The sequence below is a fragment of the Populus euphratica genome, unplaced genomic scaffold (genome assembly GCF_000495115.2).
Source record: "Populus euphratica unplaced genomic scaffold, PopEup_1.0 scaffold30.1, whole genome shotgun sequence".
In the NCBI taxonomy this organism is placed as follows: Eukaryota; Viridiplantae; Streptophyta; class Magnoliopsida; order Malpighiales; family Salicaceae; genus Populus; species Populus euphratica.
This window is the reverse complement of record NW_011499869.1, coordinates 363135-381884: the sequence shown is the minus strand read 5'-3', so window position 1 is coordinate 381884 and position 18750 is coordinate 363135. Positions and strand designations below refer to the sequence as shown.

At 33.9% G+C, this 18750-nt stretch overlaps 2 protein-coding genes across 3 annotated transcripts; one reads left to right on the top strand and one right to left on the bottom strand.

The window, feature by feature from the left end:
- Positions 1–7716: 7716 nt before the first annotated feature.
- On the top strand, positions 7717–9058 carry LOC105126762 (histone H1-like). The gene is made up of 2 exons (XM_011027729.1): positions 7717–8060; positions 8153–9058. The coding sequence occupies exons 1-2, from the start codon at positions 7872–7874 to the stop codon at positions 8810–8812; spliced, it is 849 nt and encodes a 282-aa protein (XP_011026031.1). The 5' UTR covers positions 7717–7871; the 3' UTR covers positions 8813–9058.
- A 5331-nt stretch (positions 9059–14389) lies between these two features.
- On the bottom strand, positions 14390–18543 carry LOC105126761 (uncharacterized). Of its 2 annotated transcripts, XM_011027727.1 has the most exons (9): positions 18434–18543; positions 18153–18323; positions 17830–18053; positions 17692–17753; positions 17189–17410; positions 16729–16855; positions 15753–16075; positions 15494–15638; positions 14390–15028 (listed from the first exon to the last, which is right to left on the bottom strand). In XM_011027727.1, exons 1-9 carry the CDS (start codon positions 18441–18443, stop codon positions 14795–14797), a joined length of 1518 nt encoding a protein of 505 aa, XP_011026029.1. In that variant the 5' UTR covers positions 18444–18543; the 3' UTR covers positions 14390–14794. The 2 variants fall into 2 exon arrangements, with proteins under 2 accessions (XP_011026029.1, XP_011026030.1); XM_011027728.1 differs by lacking the exon at positions 18434–18543 and having other exon boundaries at positions 18157–18241.
- Between the last annotated feature and the right edge of the window lie 207 nt (positions 18544–18750).

The following is an 18750-nucleotide window of genomic DNA, read 5'->3' as shown; positions in this document are numbered from 1 at the left end:
TTAATTATATTTGAAAAAATAATTATAAAAAAATCAAGCACTGTTTAGTTTTGCAGTCCAGTCTTGTTTGTTTACCAACTATTCGAGAGCCAAGTTCGCCTTGGCTGATTTAAATGTTCTTTTAATATAACAAATGATATATTATCTATTTTTTTTCTTTTTATATAGGTAAGTTGTTATCATAAAAGATTATTTTTCATTTCCTACAATATTTTCTAATTATTTCCAGTGATCAGAAAATTAGGATTTATGTTTTGAAATAAAAACACCTAAAAAACACTTAAAAAAACTTAAAAAAGCAATTTCTAACCATACAACAACCTTGATCTCTTTAAAGAATAATCAAATGAAAAAACTCCAATGGTCTTGATCTGCTTTTGATTATATCATAAAAGGGAAAACTAATCTCTATTGAACTCTCCTTGAGAATTCTAACTCATTGACACAAAAATATATTTTTTTGTAGGCATAACGTTAACATGCGATAACTTTCTTACTTGTCGATAATTTTTAGTGACTTTGTCTCTCATTCTTTTGACTCGGTGATTGAAAAAGAAACAAAATGAACTCATGGACTAAAACATAAAAAGTTTCAAACTATATAGAAAAAAAATGAAATTGAAAATCTTTAAGCTATTAATTTTCAAAAAAGCACTTAATAAAAAGGAAAGAGCCCTCCTTTTTTATCCCCTCATTTTCATTTTTTTATCAACAAGAAAAAACAAATTCTTTTTAGTAAAATCACACAAACTCAATTTGAAGTTTTTTTTTAATAACAACCTTATGGGAAAGAAATCAAAATAAATTAAGAACTATAATTCTCCATCAAAGCAATGTCGAAGAAAGAAAATCAAAAGAAAAATTCAATTATAAAAAAAATTAAAAGATTAAAAAAATATAGAAAAACAACAAAGTGTATTGTGTCTCGAAGCAAGTGTTTTTCTCATGCTTTTACTTTTTTTTAAAAAAATTATAATTATAATTTTAACTAGTCTAATTAAGTCTCATTAACATTCAAAATCTTTTTTTTATAATAAAAACATTCAATCCCAAACTACTGATATCCCAAATTTATTTGAGATAAAGACTAACTATAATTGTTTTGAGCAATTTTATAATTACTTATAAATTAAAATGTGTGGGGTGAACATTGTGCAACTGACATTATTAATTTCTTCACAAAATAATGTGGATGATACTATATATTTCTACATATTTTATTTTGATTCTTAAAGTTTTATTTTGAGCAATTTGATTCTAGTGAAAGGTTGACTTCTTATAAATGCTCAGTAAATAGTAAAATTGAAAGAAAAGAGATCTAACTGAAATGAATGTCAAACATGAGTGGCGAGCTAAAGATTGCATGAAAAATTCACTAAGGTCTTCAATCTTTAAAAATAACATAATATATACCATTTAGGTCCCCTCAATTTTTTTAAAAAATCAATTTTCATACACAAGTTCATTTATGATATTTTTCAGTCCCTATTTAGAGAGAAAAGGAGAGATGGCTACCAGATTCTAGCGAGGAGAGAGAAATTCATTGATAACTCCATTTATAACTACTAAAATGAGTTTTGTTGATATCCACAAGTTCTATAAGATGAGAAGGACTTTATAGTGGGAAAAATTAGATCGAAGTCAAGAAAGTCAAAACTAAACGAGTTTAATTTTGGGTTTTTGGACAACTTTTTGGGTATTTGGAGTTTATAGAATGGTATGTAGGTGTTACGAAAGTGTTGATGGGGTGTTTTTAAGCTAAAATAGCTTGAAAATTGGATTTTTTGGGCAAAATACGAGATATCTCGACTTTTTTGGCCACCATTACAGTGGCTAAAAATTGAGCTTGCAAACGGTTTTTTTTATATAAAAAAACTGGAGGTGGATAATAGGCTATCCTCCTTTGAATAATTATAAAAATAAAAATAAGTCGAGGCTTATAGGCCTGGGCTTAAAGGCTTGCTAATGTTCATTGGCTCTTCATTTCAATAGCCCAAACATGCTAGGTCATGATCTCGTAAGTCTAAGTATTTTTTGCTCTTTTTTAAAAAATAAATAAATTTAAATTTAAATTTAATAAAAAAAATTACTGAACCTGATTGAGTTCATGGTTCAGATTATGGGCTTAACGAGTTAAGTCACAACAATTGAGCAATATTTTTTCTAATATTGCTTTTTTTTTTACCATTATATTTGTTTGACATATATTTTTTAAAATAATTTTAAAATTTATGTTTCAATTAATATCCCTCATTAATGATTTTTTTCTTCTTATTTAACCTTTTTTGTATAGAGACTAGATAGCTTGCTCATGCTTCGTTGTGGGCTGACCTTTTTTTTTGGAAGCATAGACAAACAATGACAAAGTGCTGTAAGTGTACTTTAAAAAAGGAAAAAAATTAACTGCTCCACATCATAGAAAAAGAACACAAAAAACATCAACCATCAATTCTTAAGAATCTAAACGATGAAAGATAAAATTAACAAAAAAAAATACCAACAAACCCAGGTGATAAAATTGAAAAAAACCAAAAATATGGACTTAATAATGAAATAAAAAATAAATTAAAATTTATAAAGGTGCAAAAAATAAAAATTTAAAACCAAAACATCAAGGGAAGAAACCTAAAATACCATAAAATATTGAACCAAAGGACCAAATACAAAATTTCTAAGTCCATAAATTCATTAAAGAATCCAAAATAAAAATAAAAATAAAAATCAAGTGAGTGGGATTATATTTGAAAACAAAAATCAAAATACACCATATGATGCTCAAAATGCTCAATCTAACATATTGACTTGTAACCCAAGGGATCCACGATCTTAAAAATAATTGGAATAAAGGATCGAAATATTTTATGCTTATATTTAATTCAAAAGCAAAAATCCTCGTAGAAAAACTAAATTAAACGAAGCAAAAAAAAAACTAGGTAATTTGTGTTTTTTTTCAAAATGAATGAAAAATCCCATAGAAATTGAAATAAAAATGAAGAAGTAAGAGAAAATTTGGGGACGGAACCGAAAATATTGAGATAAAAAAAGGGAAAAACCAAGCGAATCTCGATGAACTTTTTAAACTTAGATTAATCTTTTAAAGTAAAAAACTGTTAAATTTAAAACCTAGGCTCAATACAAAAAAAATTTAATATTGAAAGGTGAGATAAATTGATTTAATTAAAAAAAATGTTAAAAGAACAAGATCTAACAAAAAGTACCAAAAAAGTCAAGGCAATATAAGATCAATTTAATATTGAATGATAAAATCTAATTAAAAAAAATTATTTTAAAAGAGGTAGATCAAAAAAAAAAAAACTTGAGGCAGCCCATATTACTCTTAAAAAATAAAAAAAATCCCCTCAAAAATAGAAAAAAAAATACTAGATGATAAAAGAAAAAAAACCGAGCCAGCCTAATTTAACTTTAATAACAAGCGACCCAAAATATGAGATATGAATAACCTCATAAAAAAAATCAAAATAAGTCATGAAATTCAATGCCTGATAAGTCAATATCAATTGATGAAATAAACAAAATCAAACTTTAAAAAGGATTTAAAAAGAAGACCAAACTTAAATTGAGCTGATCATCAAAACTGAAGGATCGGGTTATGATTGTAGAAGAAAAACATGAAAAAATAACAAAGAAAAATTGTTAATCACAAAAAAATTAAAAAAAAAAAATAAAAACAATGAGGACTAAATCATGCACAAAAAAATAAATGAAAGAAAATAATTAGGGATTGAAAAAAAAATAAATGAAGAAAAGCATGAAATAAAAAGCAATAAAAAATAAGGATTAAAATTGGAAATAAAAAAAATATTAAATTAAACTCTAAAAAATGATATAAAAAAAATTTAATGCAAAGGATAAAAAAAGTAGCAACTAGAAAAATAATGACCAAATTAGATAAAAAAAATTATATGAAATAAAATGCAAATGGATGAAAATGAAACAAAAATAAATAAATTCAAGAAGCCTTAAAATTAAAATAAATAAAAAAATAAGGAATAAATTTAAAACAAATACAAACTAAAAACCACATTTAAGTTTTTAAAGATTTGACATGAAAACCAATGCACAAGAGAGAAAAAAGAATGGTAAGAGAAAAAATCTCTATCACTACTAACTGGGCTAACACGTCAAGCCAACAACTTTGTCACAACCTGACATGTCGAATGATATGACGATCAATGTATTTTAATCATCATAATACATCCCATGCTCCATTAGTTTGTTAGGAGGATGATAATGCACTGAGGCATGTGTATCATATCTTTTTTTTTATATTGATTTATTAATATTTTAATTATTAGAATTATTAAAAAGCCTATAAGAACATTCCCATATTACAAAAAACACATGTATTACACCTTTTTTTTATTTTTTTAGTTTTGTTTTTAGTTATTATTTATGATTTTTTTATTTATTAACATATATAATTCTCAGTTTGTTTGATTATATATATATATAAACTTTTCGGTTTTTATTTAAAATTTTTTTAACTGTAAAAACATGTTGAAAAAGCTTGTGTATCAAATATTTTATTGAGAAAAAAAGTAGACAATATCTAAATTTTTAAGTGTTTGTTTAGTATTATAGTAGCTTCTATTTTTTGTCGAACCATAAAGATAAAACTGATTGATTAACTAAATAACTTTTGTTTTTTTGCATTGTATTTTATACATAGTTGCATTTTAAATCTTATTTTTATAGAAGTTAAAATAACATGTTTTTTCATTTATGAAATCTTACTTTTTATTTATTTTGCACGAAAAAAATTATATCATAATTAAAAGTATTTTTTTTTAAATTATAATTACAAAAACTACCATACTATTAAGCACAAACTGAATTATTTGTCCAGTGGCTTGCAGAGTATGTAGTAGATATGTAACAAGCCTGTAAATTTGAATCTACAATGATGGTCCTCAAGTATATTTTATCTTTCAAGGAAAAATTTTCAAGTTAAAAATATAAGTTATTCTTCTTTTTATTTTTATTTTAATTAACATGGATATTCAAGTTATTCGCTTGCGCACACTTTAATTAATTTTATATGCCTTAGCAATAATATAAACATGGGTGGAACTAAAAAAATATAATTAAGAGGAACCAAAATTTTAATTATTTTATTATTTAGGCTATAAATATAAATATTATTAAAGAAGGAGCTAAAAAAATTATTTCTTTACAGGGGCTAAGGCCTGCTTGCCTCTCCTGCCTTCGCCACTGAATATAAGCTTTCATTAATTAAAAAATTTATAAAATTTAAATTAGTAATTTTTAATAAACAAATCTATAAATTGATAAGTTAAACTATACCTAAGGTTATATTATATCTAGGTGATATTATTCTTCATTCTTGTTAACGAATGTGCTAGCGAGCAGCGAGGATTGGCTTGGAGAAGTCACAATATTTTTTCACATGCCTGTACATTTCATGTTCTGACTCGGTCTTAGTCTTGGTTTTTCATGCCATCACTCCTGAGTAAACCTGATTAATTGAGAACGTAGAGTCGAGAGATGTTATTGTGGAGACAAACCAGTCTCTAAATCTGCAGTCAATTCTTAGCTTAAATTTGAGGGTCATCCTTGTATTCAATAAATGGAACTCTAAATGGATTCAAAAAGGAAAGAGTTGAGGGTGAAATAACAAAGATAGAAGACCTTTGTGAGTTGCATAAGATTCAATCGCTGATACACACGCCTTCTTGCAAGCTTTCATGCCATGTAAAGAATTCTATATATCCCTGTTATGGTAGGTAAACTGTATACCTTTGTTCTTGCTAACAGATGAATCATACACCATCGCATTTTTGGCATTTCAACTAAAACATTGTCAGTGGAGAGAAGTTCTAACCAAAATTTACATGCCTTGTGTCGAAACATTGTTAGCTTTGACAGTGAATGTGCTATAGAAGAACCAGGGCATCATAACCAGTTTAACAGACGCACCATGGATAGTGAATCTAAACTAAACATGGATGCTAATTTTTTAAGAAAAATCAACATGAATATGTTGGATAAATAAAATAAATACAAGATAATAGAGCATCGCGAATCATGGTTGATTCCAATTAGTCTGCTAATCATGATGAGATGCTTTGTGCAGCCACGATGATGCCCCAGTTCAATCTTAGCCATATATAAAGAACAAGAAGCACTACTTGCAAATATTCATGTCATCCAATGAACATTCATCAGCATTTTATATGCATTCTTGAGTTATTCTCGACCTGGATGCTAAAATAGTGGATCACATCTGGAAGCCTATGCATTTTTAGAATTGAAACATGTTGCTGATGCAATTCATTTGTGGTTAAAAGCAGTGATGCCTGCATAAGAAGCATTCTTTTGTGCTAGGATCACATACCGCTTAATATATCACCACAAGTTAAATACTTACTGTACATACATGAATCGATTAGGCACTCGTTAGTCTTTTGATTGCAAGCCAGAAGATGGATTTACGAGATTTCAACATCAGAGAACTATATGTTGGTTCCCGATACAGAATGAAGCGCATTGAAGTGAATTACCAGCGTGTTTGACAGGACTGGTTAGACAGCATTTACTTTGTCCTTAATTTACACATTCATGCAATTAAATTCATGGTTTAGCAGAAGTGTCTATGATTTTCTTGACGATAATTCGGTGAATTGAAGAGATGTAAATGCATTTGTATCGTCTTTGGAGTCAAGCTACTGCTCAATGACTTTGTTGCATTGACAAACTGATGAACAACAATGGTAAAAGTAAACAAATGATCAAGCACAGTAAATTCTAACACGATAAATTCCCAGATAGAGATGCAATATACATCTGCAAGGATGGTTTTTAGACATTGATTTTCACACAAGAGTGAGTAGTAGACATTGATGTGATGCAAATAGCATACTGGGGTTCCATATGACTTGTTTACCCAAGAAATTTCCACATGATGTTTGAAAATGATCGGCTAAATGATCTTGTATGAATCATTGATTCAATCACACTGCATTCAATCACATTTATACTCCAGTTGATCACCAGCAGTGCCTTCACAGATTGAAAACAATGAATCAATTCATTTTTCCAGCAGATGCAGACATCACACAAATGTTATAGTGGCACCTGGACACGACACTCTTAGAGCTAGGATGTGTTCAACTTCATTGTCTTTCCAATCAATAGTTTCCCACCCAAATCTCAATAGAATTCCATGATTCTTGGGTCAATAGATTCCTTTGCTACCCTACTAGTAAATGGCACAAAAAAAACCAGAATTAAATCCAAGCATTCGTCTGAATTTTCCCAAGACCTCAATGACATCAAACAAAACCCTACTTTTGAGCATCACAGCTTCAAACTCAATTTTCTCCCAAACTACTCATCCTCAGAAAATGTTACGCCACTCATTAGAAACCTCATATAATTACCTACACAATGCAAAAAATTTCAGCAAAATCAATTAACTCTAGCTCAAGTTACGCTCAATTTAATTGAGCTTAAAAGCACACCCACTTCAGCAAAGTTTCACCATTCACTCCTCATCCTCCCATCCACCCCTCCCATAAGTCTCCAACAGTCAACCGTAGATAAAATCCATATCCAACGGTTTATATTCAAACCTGAACAAAGGGGGCGATCCGCTTCCTAACTCTCTCCACCAATCAGAACCCAACTTTCGGATACCGTCCTGCTCTCCCTTGACTATTTAAATCCCATAATTTCCGTCATCTTCTTCACACAAGCGGAAAAAAAAATCAAGAATCGCCAGCGAACCAGACACCACCAGATCCAATCTAATCTCCTCCTTACCCAGTTCTTCATTGGATTCAATCCCCTCTCTTCTCTCATACCCTAATTGAATCCCAATTCTCTAAAAAATGTCCTCTGACGAACCCATTGTCACCGTCGATGGCAGCACTGAGCCGCCAACTTCTGAACCAGCTGATGATAAGCCGGCCACCAAACCCAGCAGAGCTAGAAAAGCCAAGGAACCTAAAGCCAAAAAAGCTCCTGCCCCTAAAAAACTCCATCCTCGTTCCCCTTCCGCTCACCCTCCTTATGAAGAGGTAACATTTCGTAACACGAGATTCAATTTTTGTTTTAACATAAGTTTTTTTTTTGAATTTTGGATCTGATTTTTTTCCCCTGATTTTCGTAGATGGTCAAGGATGCTATAGTGACATTGAAAGAGAAGACAGGTTCGAGCCAGTACGCGATTACCAAGTTTCTCGAAGAGAAACACAAACAACTGCCATCAAATTTTAAGAAGCTTCTGTTGTTTCATTTGAAGAAGCTCGTGGCTGCCGGTAAGATTGTTAAAGTCAAAGGATCCTTCAAGCTTCCATCGGCTAAATCATCCGCTCCAGCTAAAGCAGCTGCTGCTTCTCCGGCTAAAAAGAAGCCGGCAACTGCTGCCAAGCCCAAGGCTAAATCTAAGCCAGCTGCTCCCAAGGCCAAGGAAACCAAGTCTACCAAGTCGACGGTTAAGTCACCGGCGAAGTCTAAAGCAGCTGCCAAGCCCAAGCCGAAGCCTAAGCCAAAAGCTGCAGCTGCTAAGCCAAAGGCTACCGCCAAGGCAAAACCAAAGGCCGCTCCAGTTAAGGCTAAAACCGCTGCTGCAAAACCTAAGACGACACCGGCAAAGCCCAAGGCCAAGGAGAGACCGGTTAAGGCTCTGAGGACTTCATCGAGAACATCTCCTGGAAAGAAAGCGGTGACAACCAAAGCCACGTCAAAGAAGGCACCGGCTAAAACTATTAAGCCGAAGGGCGTCGGCGTCCCGAAGAAGAAAGTAGCAGCGAAGAAAGGAAAGAAGTGAGGAATGATCGAGGAGAGGAATAGAGTGTAGTGCTTGTAGCGGTAGTTCTGTAAATTCGGTGATCTCTGAGGGGTGGGTTTGTAATTTGAGTTACTAGGAATCCCCACCAAGTAAAATGGCATCGGATGTTAGGGCCTTTTTTTACTCTATATTTTTTGTTGGTTATCTAGGGATTTGAAACAGTAATAGATGTAATGTTCAGTGAAATTATTTTATGGTAGAATAGAGCCTAGTTGCTTTCTTACATGTCATGTGCTTCGACATTTTCGAATGAGATATGATTTAACTGGTTCTGTTTCCAAATTTTATTGCAACACCGAAACATCGTAGCGAATGAGAACTGTTCCGACTTTTTTGTGGGGTGGGGTTGAAGAAGGAAGCCAGCTAGGGTTGTGATTCGCTCTTCTTCTCAAGTCATCAAGGTTAGTAGTTACAGGCACTGCTTCGATACTTTTAAATTAAAGGAGGTAGATGGATGCAACCACATCACTTCAGTTACTTAAGGAACATCGAAATAAAACCCTCTAGCTGATTGTTCTTTTTATGTTTTTGGCTTCCTTCTGTAGATGTATGATGAGAACTTCATTGCTAACACAGAGCAGAAATGCTGCTGATATTATTTTTAGATTCACTGCTAGTCATTTGTTCACAAACCACTGCTAGATTTGTCAATCATTTCATTGCAACGTTTCACCACCAAGCCCGTGTATGATTATGAATCACTTGCTTATTGATGTGTAAACTTTTAAGTACACTCGGTTCCCAAGGTTTGGGAAACAATTAAAGGTTTTGAATGTGTAATCTCTTAAACATTCATTTGAGGTTTTAAATATTAATGGCATTGTTTGTTTCTTCTTTCAAAGCTTTATTTCAAAACTTGCTAACAAATAATTAACCATTTCTGCCAAAGAATATAGGAAACTGTGTGTGGTATTGAATGTTAACAATGCCGATTCTACTTTGATTTGATGCAATCTAGTCCATTCTGGATGGTTGCCAGTATTCTTTTTGGCAGGAAAAGTTTTCCATTTTTTCTTCACATGGTTATTTTACTTTCCATCTGGTGTTCATCAGATGATGAAATTATAGATGGCACCTGGGATGCCTGCTAAGAACTTTGCTATGTGTTGAATTATGATGACTTTGTTACGGAGGAGGCACAGAAGAAAGTGACACTTTTTCAAGCCACACCAGATTTAGAAGTTCTTAACTAGATCAGTAACTTTAGAAACGTAACAAAAAATGTGTTCCATTGCTGATAAGATTAGAAAACAACCCATCCACTTAATTGTGTTGTCACTCATAATCTCTGGAAATAAAATCCCAGGTTGAGATTATACTAAAAAAAGAAGTCTGGGGATGAGCAAGTGGGGTAAAACTTCATGGATTTTCAGGTATATTACGGCATTTGAATACATTGTAAGATGTTTTGAAATGCTGATAGTTTTAACCACAATTTGAATTTTGGGACATGAAAACTTTGCATTGAGGGTTCAAGAATTTCTCATATGTAGTCATGTTATTTTTCTAGGGATCATTGTTTAGTGCAATGGTTAGGTCTTCGATTTGTATGCATGAAAATGCGAGTTCAAGTATCAAGAGTAGTCATTTCATGCAAAAACATGAAGGGTAACAATGATTTCTAAATCCACCTCTCAGAATTTCACTTGACAGATGTCAAATCCAGGTAGGAAATGTGGTCATGCTTCCTATTTCCTGCTAGCAGTTTTAAGTGGTTTGCTTGTGATTCAGAACTTGATTGTGCATTGGTTAGTGGATGTAGATTTTTATAGGAGCATTTTTTTTTTCCAGATATGCAAGTGTAATAGCGTTATCTAATCTAGTTTAAAATAGTATTGTACACCCTTTGATTATTCCGTGGATATCCTTGGTAACCAATTCAACAACTTTCTTGCATCGTTGTTTTTTCTTTTTGATCAATGATAATTAATATTGGCAATACATAGTGTTCTAGACAATTAAATAGAGACCAGAGGGTTGTTGGTTCTTGAATGCGGAGTAACAATGCATTAATGAACTTAGATCTGATGTTACCATCTTGGAAGGTTATTGGTGTTCTCATACGCCTTCGTATTATGTTCAGCTGATCAATTTTTTTACTTGCTTATTTACTTTGTTCATTTGTGGACAGGAGAAACTTTTGCCCCTAGATAGTGCTCTATCCTTTGCTTCTGTGTGGGAGGACCAGGTAGAAGACTGTGAATGTAAATAATCAATGGTTAATATTTTCTTTAAAAAATTTCCTATTCCGAGCTCCATGGTGAAATAGGATTCGTCATGGTTTCCCGCTTGCTGGTTATTGCATTACCATTGTCATCATTGTTATTTCAATTGTGGTTATTGTTTGTGAACTGAACCATTTAGACATCAAGCAAGAATTGATGAGCAATGAGTTTTTGTATACCAATATGTTTTCCTTTTGTTCATATAAGCTATTCGATTCTTACAGCTGTCTGAAGAATCGATTATTTGCATATATGCTCTTTCTTCAAAGAATGGGTATACTTATTTTGTTTAATGGATTGGTTGATACCTAGCAGTTTTTTCTTCTTACCATTTTGGTACTCACTGACCGTAATACTTTCCTTGCATATGATGCAATACTAAATAAAGACAAAGGAAGTAAATAAAAGATGTAGAATCTTCAATTTAAGCTTTTTTGAGAGGTTGGATTCATCACCTGAGCATTAGCTAATCATTGTCAATGTGAAACGGTGTATATTACTTTGCTGGAGAAACATGATTTGTTGGTCATTTTAGAAATGCAACATTAGAGTGCTTCTGTATTGGTGGTATTTTAGTAGTACATGTTTATTGAAATATCTTACAAACACTTAGACGTGCTGAATAAGAACTGCATAGGATAGAGATATATTCTATTCCAAATGAAGTTATGGAAAATGTGTCTTCTCTTCTGGTAATTTGCTGAAGAATATTCATCATTCATTCTTTTGTTCTTCTCTCTTCTTCTGCTACAGTATATTATTTCATCGTCTTGTTAAGTTCCTCTTAAAATACTTTCCCTCACATTTTATAGTGTTGGAGCTGTCTGCATAATTATTTGTGAACACTAATCATGATGCTGTTAGTTTTCTTTTATAATCTTTCATAGCTGCCGTGGATGATTTTTTAACTGTATGTTGTGATAATTTCCTTTCCCAAACAGTTACGTAATTGACACCTGTTCTTCTCCAGAACCACGTATCCTTATTTCCTTTCTCTTCCCCTTTCCTGGATTGTGCCTGCCATATTACTCAAATTACATGACTTGTCACAATATGCGGCCTTGTTACAGCCTGGATAATCTAGAGGATGCATAGAGTTGCAAACTAATCAAGCAGTTTATGAACAATTCAGAGTTAGTTGCAGGGCATGCTTAATGTGTTTATCGATATCAAAGAATAAGCTCAAGTTCTATTTCCAGGTTCATTTGTGAAAGCTAAGCTTGAATATGGAAGTGTGTGAGGCTTGAGAAAGTTTTCGCTTGCTATGTCAATTGTTATTATAGGGGTATATGAACGAAGAACAATCATTTTTCTATGGTGTTCTTTGATTGCTGAATAGGCAGTCAATTGAAGGAAAGATTCCATGAGACAACTATATAACAGCATTGCAACATGGCATATGGTTCTATCTTGTGAAGAAATAGATTGTTAGTAAAGTGGGGTGGGCACAGGCATAAAATGGATTTTGAGCAGTCATTCTACAGAATGAAAACGTTACTAATTCAAGGTGAGAACTGAGCAGTAAATTCTGATTTTGTTCCCACCCATTAAGATTTCTTTTGATGATGTCTGATGTCACATACATCAATCGAACTTCCTTGTTCTAAGTGATACCTTTGTCTGGAGAATTGTGCAGGACTTTTTGAATAAACGTGCTCATCTTATTCCTGGGAATCATATGATGTCAGGACTTAAATCCACGTTCCCAAAGGGTTTTGGACATCAGCATATTGCGGACTGGACTGTTGAAAGCGTTGTATGTATATGGTGATACAGTAAATGTTCAAAATTATAAGGTAGGAATCAACTTGAATTTTCATTCTCCCTCCCATGCACCCACAGGTTCATTCATCTGCATTTATATAAAACTACATTTCCTGAAATGCTAATAGTACAAGACTCAGGATGGAGAATTTTCCTTTTCTTTTTTAGCAAACAACTTGCGAGACTGGTTGCTTCCCATACATTTTTTATATATAGTTAATTATTTTGAATGATCAAAGAATTCCATGATTGTGTGGTAATTAGCATGATGATTAATGTGTTGCTAGAGGAAGTGGATGACATGGTTGCCTATGACTAATTGTAAGTCTAGATTAACCAATCAGAGTGTTTATGTTTTGGACTGGTTTCATAAAAGATTACCCTCGAGCTTCCATTTCTGGATGAATTTTTTTATGTCAGCTTGTTTTGCAAATGATCATCAGTGCATGGCCTCTCATGGTGTTTCTTCTCTTCGCTTACATGATTCCAGTAGCCTTATGTCTTCTAACTGTGTGGATGCCTCTAGAACAGATGAACAGGCTCGTTGGCCATAAATAGGTAAGAAGACTGCAAACTATGAATCTAGCGTTCATAAAGAAAGACTTCTTACTACACATGTTGCTGACACTAGGAACTTGTCAGCCTTTATTGACATAATGCAGATGACTTTATATTACTTCTCTGACTGTTGAGAAGTCATTATGACCGTTCTGGTGGTTATATAACTGGAATCTTGCTTCCTAACATGTAATATAATTAATTCTCCAACTGTGGGGAAAGGTTTTGCCTATTCACGTGAGACAGAGACTTGGCTTGTTCTATTTATGAGTATCCTCTGCCATTTTTCTTTCACTTTAGTTTACACCTGCCTTTCTCTTTGCCTTGATCATTTTGCTTCTGCTCTCTCTAATTTATTTTCTAATACTTGTTTTCTTGTTCTTTTTATTTCTTTTTGCCTGTCTGATTTCAGTTTTCAGCATCCAAGCACCACTTGAAATGTTGAACCGTGGATTCTATTTGATATACAGCAGGTACACATTGCTTATTTTGTATTTAGTTTTAGGTTGCTAATGTTCAATTTATGACTACACACTTTCTAGAATGTAGACTTACATATACTTTGGCCATGATTTGCACTCATCTAGTTCATTTTATATACTGTCTATTCGAAAGTAAAATCATATGGATTTACCTGCGCCTGAGACTTCTTATATCCAAATGTTGATGATGTGTATGGAAATTGGGAGGTAACAGTAATCCAGAAGTTATTCTTATTCTGTCTGAAAGGGGTTACAAGAACATAGTTCGCTGAAGCGTCAAACCAAAATTGGTAGCAAATTTGAGGAATGTTGGTACAAATATTTGTTGATGTTAAAAGATGACAAGCGTTGGATTAGATAATACAAGTCACTGAAGTTTGTGATCTAAGAAATAAAATAATTTTATTCATATTTGGAATACCCTAGGTGATCTGTTTTACAAAATAATAAAATAAAGGAACGTCAATGCATCATGGTTTTGTTGGGTCAGGATCTAGTATTGACGAGTTAATAATTATTGTTTTGAGTGACGTAATGCATCAAAAAATCTTCATTCATGAAATTATCATTTAGATTCCTGGTGGAAGGTAATTCAAGAGTTACAAGTGTCTAACTTCCAATACAGAAGATCTCGTGTAATTAATCATCTGATACATCCTTTAACACCAGTAAAAATATTGATATATCTTCATTTTCTGTGTTTTGACCTGTGCTTTCCTAGCAATAGAATTCTAAGCTTGGCCACAAAAAATAAAATAAAAAATGAACGAATTTCTTCATATTAGCCCAGTCATATTTAAGTAAACCTATGTTATACTAGTACTTTCCTCAGCTGTAAACATGCAAAAATTTAGACTCTCATCAGCTTCAATCTTTGGGCCCCTGAATTTTTAAGAAGCTTGGAACTTCATCTTCCCTGTACTTTGAACTTATCATTGTCTTTCGACTTCCTGGATAGAATACTTTAACTCCTTTTGAATGTTTAACCTTGATGGTGATAATACAATGTCTTTCCAAATCGAACCATCTTCACAAGCTGGATTAGGGTGCTTGTAAAGTTCATAAATAGATTCTGCTTCCTCGTTCAAGCTGCCCACTCTTTTTAAACAGTCTATTTCATCTGGATCAACCAGCAGAGTCTTGTCCTTGTCTTTCCATCCTATCAACTTCACAAAGATTGCTGTATTGGTATTTCTTTTCATGAAACCCTATTTGATCTATTGCCAGTGGAACTGTATTTTTTTGTTAAGGTCTAAACCTGACAGCCACAATCTATATCTTTTATGCATGCTTCTCTTGGAACTCGAAATAACTGAACTATGTCTTCTTCATGTTGAGGTTGAGCTTTAACCAGGTTTGGCCATTGACAGTTTGATAGGTTCAGGTTTGCGATTAACTTCAACTCAGTTTTGTGGTTTTTGTGGACTATGGCCTACAACCTATGAGCATCCAGTAATTTTTTTTTTTTGACAAGCAACTTTCTAGTCAAGTCCGCTAATTCCTAACTCAGGCTCAGGTCTCTGCAGTTTATTTATATGGTGTTTGGATTATCCCTGTGTGCTACAGTCTGTGTCCTTGTTAAAAGCTTAAAAAACCAGAAAAGAGTGAAGTCAGGGGAAGAGTTAATGTACCTTAGGTGGACCTTCCAGAGCATTGGTGCAGTAAAGCCTGGCATTGTCAACCAGATGGCAGAATGTTAGAAATGCATTTGCAAATCTCTTGTGGGATTTCAGTTGTGATTGCACCCTAACAGCTCTTCTACACATTATAGCTCTCCTGAAAAAACTCAAAACACCGTCATATGTCACTTCAGGAATAAAAACTTCGTGCTCATTATGTTATTAAAACTGGAAGCGTTAGACCATTGCACTGTAAGAATTTGCTACACACCTTATACCTCTGACAACAGCTAAATAAGCATCGCAAACCACCCCGACCAGCTCTATCCTGTATGGTTTTCTTTTTTGGGATCCTTCTTGCAGTGATTGTTCTTCATCAATTTGCTCCCAGTAGTCCTCAGTTACAGCTCCATCTTTACCGACCTTATAACCAGCTCCCATGCGATAACGTCGGCGGTGGACATTTCGGGCCATTGTTACTGTCTGCACAACAAATGGTACCCACGAGAGAGTGCCATCCATAATTACATCCCGCCCATCATTCAATGCTGTCACCAGGAGCGAAGATGCTGCATCTGTTGACGACTGGTGCACCTGTTTAAACAAAAAAAAAAAAAAACTCGGTTCCATCCTAATATGAAGCAACCACAATATTCAATTACTATTTAGTACTGACACTATTGAAGATTCAGGTTGAAGTGTGTTAACTTCACAAGCATATACTTGAATTCCAAACTTTTGTGCCTGTTGTTTTATCCCAATAGTGGTCGCTGGACCTATGCATGTGACAGTATATAAGAACTGATAACTGATAGGATCAACTCATACCTGGATCGATTCTTAAGAGCAGAGAACATCTATCATAAGTTTAAAGACCTCAAGATATAAAATAGGACCAATGATACTACCAGAATAGTTTGAGTAGGACAGGAAAATACTTGGCATTACAGTGGGTACAAGTGATGCTTATGATAAGGAAGAGTTTTACTTAGGGTTTGATATGCAAGGGGAGCTTGGAAAATTGTGGTAGATGATCGTGTCCTCATGCTGTTGGAATTTTACAGTGTGAATTGGCTAGGACTCGTGCATCCTAAAAATATTAAACATTAGCTGATAGCTGTTCGAGATCTGGAATTGTTTCTATGTGCAATTTGATGACATAAAGATAGCAAATTTAGTTTCGAAGACGTTGAAAGAAAGGTTTCGCTTGGGGATCTCTCTAAGGTGGGGTGGAGTCTCTATCTCACCAGTTCAGCCGTATGGATCATGTCAACATGTCCTCGAGAGCTCAGGGCTCTGTAAATGACATCTGATTCTTTGAAGGCATCGGCCTCGATAACCACTGCATTCCCTGCTGCTCTTGCCCAGAATGGCCTGTTCTCAATTCATTCAAACAGTATATGTTAGCTTGTTTTATTTCTCCCTGCAATTGTTCACCAACTTTGAGAGCTAAGAAAAGATAAAAGAGCACCTATTTTTCTATGGCATTGTTGTTTGGAGGGATTAAGACATTTCATTTGAGCTAATTCTCAGTCTTTCTTTGCCTTTCCTGATTGTAATTTCACTTTCGAAGTGTTTACACTACCTAAATACCATTCAACTTGATCTTTCTCTGTGCTGTTTTGAATGTGTATACTAAGTTATATAAATACTTAACGATTCATCTAACTCTACGAGCGATAATAACAAAAAGAACCATGCTCTTACTCGTTGAGAATGTCCTTGAGCACCGTGCTCTTCCCAGCTCCCATGCCACCACCCATGAAGAGGAGGACTGGACTTCTATCACTGTGGGCCACTGGGGCCATCACCTCTGTACATTGCGAGTCATCGTTTGATGCAAGTCCCATTGCTTTCATTTCCGCCAGCAATGTACTGAACACCCTAGCAACCTTTAGATCTTTTGTCACCCTCTCAAATGTCTGTTCCCTGAACAAGAAAGAGAAGGAAACTTAACTTGGTTATTTTGCTTCTGCCAATTATTATTGAATATTGATATCTATCCCGAGGCCTTTTAACTCGATTATAACGCGATTGATCGTTTGGCAGTTGTGTCCATTAAAATTTATCTGAAGCCAGAAAGATTATGTAGTTTTGAGTTCTCGTTGTGTTCGATGTCACATCTGTTCAGCAACTCTCCTGCCGGCTTCTGTTTTAACATAATTAATCACACTGATACTATGACTATTCCTAACTAAAGTATTACTTACCGAGTTGCAGCCATGACAATTTGTTTGAGCTTCCTTTTGGGCTCCGGATCAGAACTCAAAACCTAAAATCGATGGTTAGAAAGCAAGAAAACTGAGATTCTGGAGACGATATGTGCAAGTCTATAACATCTCATTTACCTGATTAATCAAAAGATCAGCATGGCTCCAATGAAATGCAAAATAACTAAGAATGCACCTCTCAAACTCCTCTACCAGCGTTACATAGAGTGAATCGGCATCAGGTTCTTGAGCAAAGAATGCATAAATGTCTTCCTCACACCCTTCACATTTTCGGATGTATTCAGCAGCCAACCTGCATAGACGCGGGCATTCTCTCCTATCTGCAAACCCCATTTGCCTTGCTGCTCGACAGATTATAATGATTGAAAATGACTCAAATGTTTTGCGGAAACAAAATGGATTCGATGTATTCTTTTATCGTTGGATCAGATAATAATTACCTACATAATGGGGGAAGCTCTCAAGCTTTTCGGCACGGCCAGCTTCTGATGGTCTTAGGCGTGGGATGATCCTTCGATCCCTCAACTTCCAGTGACGATAATGAACAGCCGCTACGATCAAGCCTATTGAAGAGGCCGCCATGATAAGGTAGGTTTGTTTGCTGTTGTAATCTGAATAATAATATTGAGACAGGGAGTAAACAAACGTTTCATGTAATTGTTATCCATTGTTAGTTACTGTAGACTAAGAAGATGACCAGATTTTGTCCTCTAAGACTTACCTCTCGGCATGTTTTAGAACTCCAGGGAAGGGAATTTTCTGTTTGGATTCGTGTTGTGAAAACATGAAACAACGTTATTTGCATTGCTTTGCCTTCGAAGACACCGATAAAATCAAGTGGTGACACATGTAACAGGCTTCTATGTCTACAGGCCCTTTCCTTCTTCAATCCTGTCATGTTTTTGAGTTCATCACATGTTTAAAATATAATCATGTATAAAATTTATAAGGACGGTCAATCATATATATGTTTACAATTTGGATGAATTATTATTATTTATTTATTTACTTACTTATTTAATAGAAATTACACCACAT

Bases quoted from the DNA above. Each gene is read 5' to 3' on its own strand.
- LOC105126762 (XM_011027729.1), top strand. From the start codon at position 7,872: ATGTCCTCTGACGAACCCATTGTCACCGTCGATGGCAGCACTGAGCCG. The intron at 8,061-8,152 runs GTAACATTTCGT...TGATTTTCGTAG, and splicing joins CTCACCCTCCTTATGAAGAG to ATGGTCAAGGATGCTATAGT.
- LOC105126761 (XM_011027727.1), bottom strand. The intron at 17,754-17,829 runs GTAAATGAGATG...CATCGATTTTAG, and splicing joins CTGATCTTTTGATTAATCAG to GTTTTGAGTTCTGATCCGGA. The intron at 16,856-17,188 runs GTAAGAGCATGG...AATTGAGAACAG, and splicing joins CTCAAGGACATTCTCAACGA to GCCATTCTGGGCAAGAGCAG.